This window comes from Chelon labrosus (assembly GCF_963514085.1).
Source record: "Chelon labrosus genome assembly, chromosome: 4".
In the NCBI taxonomy this organism is placed as follows: Eukaryota; Metazoa; Chordata; class Actinopteri; order Mugiliformes; family Mugilidae; genus Chelon; species Chelon labrosus.
The window spans coordinates 19,445,008-19,457,738 of record NC_140340.1 but is presented as its reverse complement, the minus strand read 5'-3'; the positions used below and the strand labels follow the sequence as shown (position 1 = coordinate 19,457,738).

General features: G+C 47.4%; 1 protein-coding gene across 2 annotated transcripts in view; it reads left to right on the top strand.

Annotated features, from left to right (window-relative positions):
- The window catches only part of igsf21a (immunoglobin superfamily, member 21a), a gene marked incomplete at its 5' end in the record, with an annotated part of 178,488 nt that overhangs the window by 107,429 nt on the left and 58,328 nt on the right, over nucleotides 1-12,731 (top strand). For both annotated transcript variants that reach the window (XM_084542119.1, XM_084542118.1), the window contains one exon: nucleotides 5,064-5,182. In XM_084542119.1, coding sequence (XP_084398245.1) covers nucleotides 5,064-5,182 — 119 coding nt within the window. The remainder of the gene's footprint in view (nucleotides 1-5,063; nucleotides 5,183-12,731) is intronic.

The following is a 12,731-nucleotide window of genomic DNA, read 5'->3' as shown; positions in this document are numbered from 1 at the left end:
GCAGCCATACCGACTGCGGTGGCTTAAACGCGTCAAATCTGTATTTCTATTCCTATTACCCTGGTTTTATTCAGCTGTGCCTCTAGACTCAAGTAAAGATTGAAAAACAGCTTTGAATAAATGTTAATTGTGTGCACATTTGTCCCAAAGCACTTATTATTATTATTAAAACCGCATAAAACCTTGATATCAATGACTACCTCATAGCAACAACTTTGGCTGATGTCAAGTAACAGCAACACATTACACTAGACTTTCTATGAGAAAAAAAGGCATTTATGAGCTTAAGGTTGTGGCGAGCAACTATAACTTTTTGACATTTCATACAGGTAGGTTGTTTAGTGTGCAGTTTCAAAGAATTTTTTCCAAAATATGCACTTAAAATCTTAACGTGTTCACACTGCCGTACAGGCGGGGAGTTTGATGTGTGAATGCAAAATGGGAAAGTTAAAAAATGATGAATTGTAAATAACTTAAGACATATTACTGCATTTCATCATTTAATTCATAACATTATGGAAGATTAATAAATGTATTAAAGAAGCAGACGTGGAAGATTCACGCTGACTGTAATTGTCTGTGTTTGCGGGCTCTTTGCTGAAAAGAGATGAATAAAAAAAATGAACAAATGAGCACGAAATGTGGTTGCAAATAGTTTCCTGAAAATTAAAATAAAAAAGCTAAATACATTTGTGAAGATGCTGAGCTTGTATTGTTAAGAAATATATTAATAAGGTGTGATAAGGCAAGTCTTAAAGTCTTAAATAGGTGATGAATAATGAGTAATGCACAACCTATTTAACGCTGAATGGGGCTTTAGAAGCTACTGTAATCAGCAGAAAGTATTTTTTTTGTGCCGTTTCTTTGTGGCCCCTTACCCATGTTCCACCAGTACCTCCACCCTTTCTGACCTTTTTATCACTGTGCTCTCCTTTCTGCATTTGTGTGATTTGAAATCCATGAATGCAGCACTCAGGATAACAAGCAACAGAACTACGTCTTTGCGGGTAAAAACAGAAAGATGAGCCACGTCAGCGCACTTACTATAATATTACCGCCGAGGACAAAGCCAATCGCACTTCCTTTGGCGCTCGCACAATCGCGGCGCCCTCGTCATTTTGTTTCAAGCCCATTCCATAAGGACACACGCGCGATTACACACTTCGCGTTGCGTCCGGTCCTCTAAGCAATTTGTCTCTGCATTTCATCGAGCGTATGCTGACATACATTTGCCAGTCCTGAACCGCTCACCCGTAATGCTCCAGCCGAGAAAGAGTATCTGACAATGCGCTAGTTAATTTGATGCAGAGATTGACTGGATGAGCTATCAGATGCCACTCTGTCAGGGCTGCTCTTTTTCACTCTCCATCACGGCAGTTGCATTTGCCTGCATTTGTAGGCAGGAGGAGTTCTGGAGGAAGGCCTACATAACAGGGAAGAGCTTTCAGATGCAACTCCTAGGGGACAATCAATCTCTCTTTGCGGTGGGCTGTTTTTGCTGCACCTCCATGGGGGCCCATTGCTATCGATCTCCACTGTGAATGCGCTGTTTTTTATTTATTTATTTTTTTCTGTTGTACATGGGATGTTTTGTACTGTGTTTAATGCTGTTTGCTGCTTCTTCATTCGATTGCCTTTTAATTTTGTTGCTACTTTCCCATGCTTCAGCTGATATTATTTTCCAAGGATGTAGAAATCTGCCTTGTTTTGTATCTGCGCTAATATGCTTTCTCCAACTGATTAAAGAGATCCATGATTTCCCCACAAAGTAAAGGACAAAACAATTTATAATTTGTCATTGAAGTGATGAATTACAATGCAAAGCATAAAAAGTTAAGGAAGGGGGAGGAAGGAACCAGAAAGATGAGTAATTACAAGATGGAAAGGCTATTTTCTGCACAAACAGATTGAATTTATGCCCTGACACTCCAGTGATAATTCAGTGCAACTTTAGTTTCAGAAGGACTCATACACTCATAAATTTTCGCTAAGCAGTTTGCTGAAGTGTGTATAAAACTGCTATTTAGTAAGAGGAAACCACATGATTATTACAGCGCCGTTGATGATAGCACTGATCCATTAGAGCGAGCACAGCAATAATGAGTAAAAAAAAAATCTTTAATGTATGGTATAATGGTATTTTGTTGTGTTTTTTTTTTTCCTTTTCCTTCCATTCCAATAAAGACCTCATCACATTAGCTGATCCATTAATAACAAATAGGAGACGCCAGCAAAAGAGTAGTACTGTCAGAGTCACATGTTCCATTTCGATGAACAGATTCTCAGTGGACTAGCACCTCTGAAAAGCACGACATCAAAGATTAGGAGGAGGTGCTGAAAAATTAATTCCAGCAGTCTTAATATTTAACAGTAGTCTCAATGTTAGGAGTACAACCTTTCCTCTTTTCCAGCTCCTAATGCTGATGGACATGTCTTGCTGTCGGGAGCCTTCAGAAGCAGGCAGCCACTCAGATATGCCGCGGTTTCAGGGTTTTCTTTGTGGCCCCCCCCTCACACTTCTTCCGGGCTTCTGCTTCCACACCTTGAATTATCTTATCTCTGGGTTCCTTTCTTTGTACTTGGTGGGTTCTCTTCTCTCTTTCTCTTTCGCCAACCCGGTTTGAATTCATGAATACAGCGGTTGGGATTGTGGATAACAGATATACGGCTTTGTTTGTAAAAACAAAGCAACGAGCTACATCAGCATTTACCAAGACGAAGCCAATTACCCCCCCCCCCCCCCCCCCCCCCCCGTCACCACAGAGAGAGAGAGAGAGAGAGAGAGAGAGAGAGAGAGAGAGAGAAAGAGAGAGAGGTTCACTGTGCTATTCTCATCATTTTTACTCTGTGGTGGAAAAAAAAAAACTTGCTTGTTTTATGCTTATCCCTCAAGGAAATGCTGGTGGAGAAAACCCTCCTTTATGTCTTGAGGTGCTCGCTCCTCTTTCTATATACTTATCTTTTTCAAACATTTGTCTTTGATTGTTACATTCAGCAAAACTTGACTCTCTTGCTTCAAGTTCAGCGCATGAATTTGACTTTTCTAGCTTCAAGTATATGCATTTAAAATTGATAATTTTTAGGGATAATCCCATTTGCTCTTGAGTCTGGGCAGCAGACAAGGTTGTAACGCAAATAAAGGTATTTTTAATATTCAAAAGTCTGCTGAGAACTGAGAAGGAAACACATGAAAAAGGACCATGAGCCTTCTTAAAACCAAACCAATTAGTGACACAATACATGTGTAGGTTTAGACTCAGGTGGTCGACCAGGTTGTCCACTAATCTCAGAGTTGGCGGTTTGATCCCTGATCTTTCCGCATGCCAAAGTGTCCCTGGGCGAGGCTCTCCCGATGGTTGGAGAGTACCTTGCATGGCAGCTGCTGCCATGTTGTCTGAGCACGTATGTGAGTGGGTGAATAAGATACATTGCACATTGCAACAGCCCACACCTCCTCAGAACTGTAACTACTCGTCACTGCTTCTCCATCTTTGCAATTTTCAAATTAATTATTTTGGATCAATTAAAATGGAACACCGAAGAAAGATTGACTGAGGAGGTTCGAAGGTACAAGCATTTGTACGACTTGTCTTCGGTGAAAGTTTCAGTCGCCATTGTTGAAAGTGAAGCAGGAAGTAGAAACAAAAATTAACCCAACTGGCAAAACACACAGCGCCGACTAGCGTTGGGGTGGCGTTTTTACAGAGTGAGCCAGACTGATGAGCACACAAGTATAAATGGCGTGCACCACCGTAGGCTACGTGCAGAGGCAGTCCCACAGAAGCATAAACCTTGCTTTAGAGTGGACCATTTAATATTTACTTGCTATGAATAGGAAAAAAAAAAAGCCAAAATTCACTCCAGTTTTAACCTTTGGGTTTGTCAGGATAGTTCAAAGTTAGTTGCGAAGCGAGGACTCTATCTATAGTTGGTGCACAGATCTGACTCCACTTCAACAGAGTGAGCTTCTCTTTCTCTCTCTCTCTCCCACGCACACACACACTCACAGAGCTGAACTCATTAAAGCCCGGCTGCTGAGAGCACCCTACCGCTGTTTTAACAGAGGTCTCCATTCGAAACACCCGGGTGGCAAGGACAATTGTTCCTGTTTTGTGAGAATAAATCACAGGAGCTAAATGTGACTGCTCGTGTCTCACTTTGATTATCACTGTTGACATATTAGCCAAGTACAGAATACCGAGTGTGCTCCAGATCCCTTTCAAAAATGGTCATCTTCCTCGTGTGTGTTGCTCTTTTGAACTTGAGCCGTTCGGTTAAGGCTTTCCACTGGAATATAAAACAAATAATTAAAAAAAAATAAATAAAAAATGTTATCGAGTTTCAATTTACGGTAGACTTCTGAAATTCTGGTGAATTCATTATTTAGTTGATCCATCATCTGGACACCACATTAAATACTTGGTTTTGAGTTGTTCTTTCTGCCATATTTATAGAAATATATGTCTTAGTAAAGACGAGTCAACCATTAACTTTTCATTGTGTCTTCTTACGATTTAGAATAAATAAATTAAACCTGGTGAATTAATTGTTTAACTGCTATTGATGAGCAAAGGGTAACAATGATCAGTAATAACGTGATGGTAACTGACCTCATTATTTCAACATTAGCTTATTATTAATTATTAGTTAATATGGGTTTATATGGCCTTTTAACCATTTATTAACTGACCAGGGTAGTTTAGCATCTTTAGACACAGAATTATAGCAATAAACTGCAAAGTTACACTTTTATAGTCTGTAATTTTTTGATTTAAATCTTTGTATTCAAATAAAAAATATTTGTATGTAACGAAATGTGAAGTTTATGAGACATTTTGAAATCCTGCATCACATCATGGGGGATAAGAGACATCATTTACCAATCTCATGCTACGAAGAATGATCAACAGAGTGTTAAGAGGACTGACTGACTCTTTTCACAGAGCTTTGTGTTTAACTCTCTTCAACTGTTCACTTTCTATTCCAGTGTTTTCTTTAACCGCTGGTGTTGGATTCTTGCAACGATTAATATCAACTCACAGAGTGACTCTTGTCCTTCACAGGCTGCCAGAGGTACGGATCTCAGACAACGGGCCTTATGAATGCCACGTGGGCATCTACGACCGGGCAACGAGGGAGAAGGTTGTCCTGGCTTCAGGGAATGTTTTTCTTACGGTTATGTGTGAGTACCATCATTGCACTTTATCTGTCCTATAAAGCCGAGGAACCACCTCATTGGTGGCATCTTGTTTACGGCACAGCACTGGTTACAAAAGGATGTAGGGGTGGAACATGGGGCCGCATGCAGAAGGACTGCTCAAAGTCAGGTTGGACGGTGCGGCAAACATTGAAAGAACGGATGCGGCGTAGGCCTGCAGGTGGACCGGGAACCTCTTGGTCAATCAAAAAAGTGGGTTTTATTTGTGCTGCCAGAGGGGGGATGTTTGAAACTGACACTGTCGGTTGGATGTGTTGTTTTCCATCGCACAAGAGGGAACTGTGATGGGAAACATGAAACAAGTAAAATAACACAACTCTATTAGCTGATAGTCAGGTCTACAGGAGTAGAGAGAAAAATTAGCTTTACCGCCCTGCTTAATGAATGTGGACACGTCATTTCCTTTTCTTGTTGATTATAAGAGGGTCTTTTTCTTCTATCTCTATCCTATTTCTTTGGGAGCAGCAGTAGAGCACAAACGTAATGTTAAATTAATTGCAGTGTTCTTTTTTGAGTGATCAGTTGCATCACACCACCCTGGTATAAATTGGAGAACTCCCATTAGCTTTGTCTGCTGCACGTCGCGGTGTAGTGTGGAAAACATTTGGAGAAGAAAAAAAAAATGACACACCAGTCGGATAGATGTTGGTTCAGGGAGGAAAACAATGGCACGTCAGACAGCGAGTGAATTAATCACCCTCGACCAGAGAATACAAAAGATATTTTACACAGACGTGTTTTTTTCAGTATGCAGAATTCATTTATTTTATTTTATGTTTTTTCCATTGCTGATGCTCCTTTTGCTTTCGTGACTGTATGACATGAAGAATTAATGAACACATTTCTTTGAAATTTCGTAGTCGGATAGATTCTGGGGCAATTGATTTAATTTCAGCAGCGATCCTGATCCAGAATATCTGCTATTAGAGGGCTAATGCTTCCTTCGACTATGAACAGAAACAGATCTGATACGAATCCCGGACGGTGTATTAACAGGGGTCGAGAAATTGATCTGACTGAGAGGTTGATAGGAATGCGTCGGGAATCGTTGGGTGGAGACGTGCACAGTCTCACCGCCTTCTGCATTTCCATGATCTACAGCTTCAGACAAAACACCAAACTTTGCTCTTTGACTCTGTCTAGCAGTCCTGTCGATTTATTACTGACGAATATTCGCTTCATTTCCATTTGCCCCATTCCTCCTCGCCTCTGCGTCACAGTCACTGCTGCCATTATTTAGTTACCATGATATTTCATTCAGAGGTTTTGTGCCCGCAGCCTATTGCTCAGTTTGCTCTGTAATTATTGCATTAAAGTCCCCCTAACGACAGCTGCTTTGCTTGCCTCTGACGTATCAATTCCAGCAGCAAAGACATGCTGGTCTCCATGTGGTCCTGTGGCTAATTAGCAATCGTGAAATTTTTCAGTGGAACACTAGAGAGACAATATTACTCCATTATCACATTTTGTGTTGTGCTCTTTTTTATTTTTTTATTTTCCCATGGCATTTACTTCTTTTCAACTAAGACCTCAACCCTTTGTTCTTGTCTTTTTAGTGACCAGTCCCTGCCTCTGTTAGAGAACGTCCCCCACGCTGACGTCAGAGAAAAGACTCTATTAATGGGAAGGGATTCGCTCAGTTAACTGTTTCCTATTTCGGTGTTGGGTGGTAAAAAAAAAAAAAGAAAAAAAGAAAAAAGGTGAATGGTGCGGTTTGTGGGATAGTCGGAGCACCCTAACTCAGCTGGGTCTTAAATCACCACTCTACCAGAGAGGAAGAAGAATGGCCTCTGGCATTGTGGCTAATTGCCGTCTAAACTGAAACAGAATTATTCATAACCTATTAGTGTGTCAAGTTCAGTGGGAAGTAAAGAAAAGAAACGCTGAGAAGAGAAAGAAAGAAAATGAGCGAGAGAGAAAAAAAAAGTTAATTAATAGGAAGCAGTACACGCAGAGTATTTTAATTTTTTAAAGGGCTTCATAAATAAGAATTATCATTTTAATGAATCCCCTGCCAAGAAATTCAATCATCCAGTTTCAAAAGGCTAAACCCTGAACTCTTGGCTACTGTCCTTCGCTCTCCGGAAAGTTTGAAAAGTCTTTACTTTATTTCTTGGACTGCCGGAGCATATGTTGACTTTATTAAGTCCGAACGAAGAGCCTCATGAAGAAACTGTTGCTCAAATGACAGACATATGATGACTTGTAGCTCATGTTCAGTGATTTAGTTAACCATAATTTGTGAAGTTGTTGATAAGGTGTTTAATTTACAAGCAAGGGATACTAGTATAAATAGGTTATTCTATTTTGTTTGCCTATTTAGTGTAATTTTATTTATTAATTTATGTATATCTTTAATGCACAGTGCTGTATATCCGCTCTACAATTGGACCAAATTGCTTTCCTTGGCAGGAACATTAATAAGATGCAGCACCAAGATATACCTACAACTAGGGCATTTTATCATGTGCAGTGTTTGCTCAGTTCTATTTCATCCTTACTGACCGCCAGAGGCGGTGCTTCAGCACTGAATGTCTCCATCTCGCGCATGCGCAGGTCGAGTGTTTATACCAACAGAGTCACCTGTGACCCCCGATGACACCGGCTAACCTATATCTTCCGGTGACATCAGAGGATCTGTTCCTTTTCATCTTCTCGCTTTTGCAGGTAGACGTATGTCAGTAAGTTCTAGCTGAACTAAGCGTGTACTTCACTGCTGCTTCGTCGCCGGTAGCCTTGCGACAACGTTGTCGGAGCTGCGAGCTGCGCCCTCCAAAGGCTGCGACGAGCTGAGACGGGAGGTTTGTTGCGGTTTACCGCGGACACCCTTTGAGTATTTGTTTTAGTCGTTTGTTATAAGGTTGGTGACGGCGTGATACTCGCTCCCTCTCCCGACGCTCGTGTTATTATTTTCGGGCATTAGCGGTCGCGTTGCCCGCTTGACCTGTTGGCTGTGTATCGGTACACTGTTGGTTGTACCCGTTTTTCGTTGTAGTTTGATTTGTTGGTGAAGCCAGCGTACTCGCTCCCTCTCCCGACATTTGTGTAATTATTTACGGGCATTAGCGGTCTGCGTTGCCCGCTTGACCTATTGCCTGTGTATCGGTACACCGTTGGTTGTACCCGTCTTTCGTTGTAGTTTGATTTGTTGGTGAAGCCAGCGTACTCGCTCCCTCTCCCGACATTTGTACCGCCGTTATCCGCTAAGTTGTAGCCCGTTTTTCGTTGTTGTTCCCTGTAGTGGTGAAGGCAGTGTGTGCGCTCCCGCTCCCACTTTAGGTGTATATTATTACCTTGGAAAAGTAGTTTTACCAGCGTTTTTCGCTCGGCCTACTTGGGTTGTTTTGTTTTTTTGCACAGCAAGCTGACTTGCTGGTGAAGGTAGTGCTCTCGCTCCCGCTCCCAGCATAGGCGTGTGCTGTCGCCCTTGTTGCAACACCTGTTGGTGAAGGCAGTGCGTTCGCTCCCTCTCCCAGCATCTGTTGTTTTCTCAGTTGTTGTCACCATGTTTGGTGACCACTCTTGCTCGGCCTGTCTGGCTTCTCTGCAGCCTGAAGATGGTCATGATATGTGTCCTTCGTGCCTTGGCCTTGAACACCTGAGGGAGGGGCTTTCGGAGGATCCATGCATGAACTGTAGCTTCATGCCCCGGGCAGTGCGGGTTGCCAGACTGGCTGAGGCTGAACACCTGCTGGGCCATGTTCCGGGGCCGGACCAGTTGACTCCAGCCCAGCGAATGCCAACTCAGCCTAGGCGACCTAGACGGCGGGCTGAGACCGTGGGTGCCTCCTCCGGGAGGGGGGCCAAGGAGTCTAAACTGGCCTCCAAGGTGGACCAGCTGACTGAGGAGTTGAACCAGGTGAAGTCCCTCTTCCTAGCCATCCAGTCTGGGACTGGTGCAGGGGAGGTTGGTGCTCCTGCTCCTCCTGCGGCCGTGTTCGATCCAGAGGATGATGTGCTCTCCGTGGCGGCATCAGCCACTGAGTTCGCTGACTGTGGGGCGGACGTGGTTCCCCAGGACATTACCTCCAAGCATGGCTCTGGGGAGAGCTCCCGCTCCTCAACCCACAGTTGTGCTGCTGGGTCTGAGGATAGCTCTATGGGTGCCATCATTCGTATGGCCCTGGCCCGCCTGCAGCTGGATGTTCCACAAGCTCAGCCGGCTCCTGCCAGTGCTTTTTTCAGGCGGGGCCCAGTCCCTGCCACCTTTACTGTGCCTCCGTCAGACGAATACCTGAGGGAGCTGCACGCATGCTGGAGGGATACTAGAGTCCTCTCTCATGCAACATCTGATGGCCGGACCCTGGCTGCCATGCAGGACGCAGCCAAGTTTGGCTTGGCCCGCATGCCAGCGGTTGAACCGACTATAGCGGCTCTCATCGTTTCGCCTGATGAGGCTCTGAGGCCAGATGCCAGGTGTCCTCGCCCCCAGTGTCGGGTTACAGATGATCTGCTCTCTAAAGCTTATGACGCAGCGGCACGTATGGGACGCATCGGCAATTCCCTGTCGCATCTGATGCTGGCTCTTTCTGCATCCCTGCAGGATGCTACGCTGGACGCGTCTGTCCACAGTTTCAGTGACGCGTCTCTGCAGGCTTTTGCTCTGATGTCCAGAGATCTGGGGCGCTTGATGTCCACTCTCGTCCAGGCTCGCCGCCAGGTGTGGCTGGCACAGTCGCCTCTCACTGAGACGTGCCGGAGAACCCTCCGCAGTGTCCCAGTGGAACCCGGTGAGATTTTCGGGTCGGCTGCTCTAGAGGCGCTTGAGCGCACAGTCCAGGCCAGACAGACTCGACAGCAGCTCTCTGGGCTTCACAGGAGTATGCCTCCTCCCGGCAGGCCGGGGGGTTCTTCAGCTGCCCCCCAGCGACGCTCTCAGCCACAGACTTTCCCCAGTGGCCACCTTAGGTCTCAGCGACCGGCTCAACAGTCTGTTCAACGAGGGGCTCAGGGCTTTCGAGCCCCTGAACGACTGCCCTCTAGACAACCTCAGGCTTTCGATGCAGCCCGTCGTCCCCCCAGGGCCTCTAGAGGCCGGGGGACCAGGCGCTGAGAGCCCGGGGCCGGTCGTCGGCTGTTTTTCCCAGCAGCAGCTCAGCCACTGGGCTGCTTCCACCACGGACCCGTGGGTGATTTCCATCTTAACCCACGGGTACAAACTTCAGTTCCGACGCCGGCCCCCAGCCTTCGGCCGGGTCAAGATGACCATCATACACGACCCGGCAAAAGCCCACGCCCTCAACCAGGAGTTGTCCGCCCTCCTGGACAAGGGTGCCATCGAGCCGGTAGACCCCCTGTCATCACCCGGGGGGTTCTATTCGACTTACTTTCTTGTCGAAAAGAAAGACGGCGGACTCCGCCCTGTCCTCGACTTGAGGGGACTCAACAGGTTCCTCAAGGTCTTGCGGTTTCACATGCTCAGCACTGCAGAGGTCCTGTGTACCGTTGCCAGAGGGGAGTGGTTTACTTCGGTAGACCTGAAGGATGCGTACTTTCATGTCCCCATAGCACCACACCACAGACATTTTCTGCGGTTTGCCTTCCAGGGCCGCCATTTTCAGTTCAGGGTGCTCCCGTTCGGCCTCTCCCTTTCTCCACGGGTGTTCACCAGGTGTGTGGCGGCAGCCCTCTCACCCCTGCAGTCGCGGGGCATGAAGATTCTGCCGTATCTGGACGACTGGCTGATTTGCGCGCCATCCCGGTCTCAAGTGACCCGGGACACGGCGATTCTCCTCTCACATGTGACCCAGCTCGGTCTCAGAGTGAATTTTCTGAAGAGCTGCCTGGTCCCCTCACAGAGTACACTCTTTCTGGGGATGACTCTGGATGCCGTTGCCATGAAGGCCTGTCCATCTCCCCGGCGCGTGGACGACATCATCCGCCTCCTTCTCCTCTTTCGGGAGGGCCGCTGTTTGCGCTATGTCCTGTATTTGCGCCTCTTAGGCAAGCTGACGGCTGCTGCCACTGTGGTCCCCTTAGGGTTGCTGTCGCTGCGTCCCCTTCAGAGGTGGCTGAACAGCTTTCACTTGGACGCCAAGTGGCACCGGCACAGGAAACTCAAGGTGTCACGGCGTTGCCTCCTTGCTCTGGCTCCATGGAGGGAGAGGTCATTTCTCCTTCGGGGCATGCCCATGGGCTCTATTGCATCCCGTCGGGAGACTGTCACAACGGACGCCTCCCTCTCAGGGTGGGGTGCTGTGTGGCAGAACCGGACAGCTCGCGGGCTGTGGCCTGCACGGGACCGCTCGGAGCACATCAACGTGCTGGAGCTTCGGGCAGTGCACATGGCACTGCAGTCTTTTCTTCCGTTCCTGAGAGCGAGGCATGTGCTAGTACGGACGGACAATGTCTCAGCCGTCTCTCACATAAACCACCAGGGGGGAACCAGGTCAGCACGGCTGTTGCAGGTGACCCGGGACCTCCTGTTGTGGGCGGCTCCCCACCTAGCCAGCATGAGGGCGATGTACTTGCCGGGAGAACGGAACCGGACCGCAGACTTCCTATCCCGTGGCAAGCCTCCGCCGGGGGAGTGGCGGCTTCATCCCGAGGTGGTGCTCAACATCTGGGACGTTTTTGGCAGGGCAGAGGTGGACCTCTTTGCCACAGAGGAGTCGACCCATTGCCCCCTCTGGTTCTCCTTGACAGGGGAGACCAGCCCTCTGGGCCAGGATGCTCTCGCCCACGATTGGCCGGAGAGTCTTCTCTATGCCTTTCCACCAATCCCTCTGATTCCTCAAGTACTGCAGAGGGTCCTCCAGCAGGGCCACAAGCTGCTGTTGGTAGCCCCCTTCTGGCCGGGGAGGACATGGTTTCCTCTGCTGCACAGGCTCTGCCGCAGCTCACCCTGGCGTCTCCCCGACAGGATGGATCTCCTGTCTCAGTTAGGGGGCCGGATTTGGCATCCCGACCCTCAGCGCCTGCAGCTTTGGGTTTGGCCACTGCAGGGCCCGACCCGCTGCTGACAGGGTGTTCGGACACTGTCCAACATACCATACTGAATGCTAGGGCGCCTTCTACCCGGTTGCAGTATAAGAACAGGTGGCGGCTGTTTTCTGTATGGTGTTCGAGCAGGGGTGAGGACCCCGTGCACTGTACAATTCCGAAAATTCTGGAGTTTTTACAGTCACTTTTGGATGGCGGACGGTCCCCGGCTACTCTGAGGGTATACGTGGCAGCCATTTCCTCTCGACATGCCCGGGTTGATGGCAACACCGTGGGGGGCCAAAGACTCGTGTCACTTTTTCTAAAGGGAGCCTTGAGGTTAAGACCCCCACAGGCACAGAGAGCTCCAGCATGGGATCTGCCCCTGGTGCTGGACGCTTTGTGTCTGCCTCCTTTTGAGCCCCTGGCGCAGGCGGAGCTGAAGTGGGTGTCTGCTAAGACTGCTTTTCTCCTCGCCATCACTTCAGCGAAGCGTGTTGGGGAGCTACATGCTCTCTCTGTGAGTGATTCATGTCTGAGATGGAACTCAGATGGCTCGGGGGTCACTCTGTGGCCGAATACGGCTTTTCTT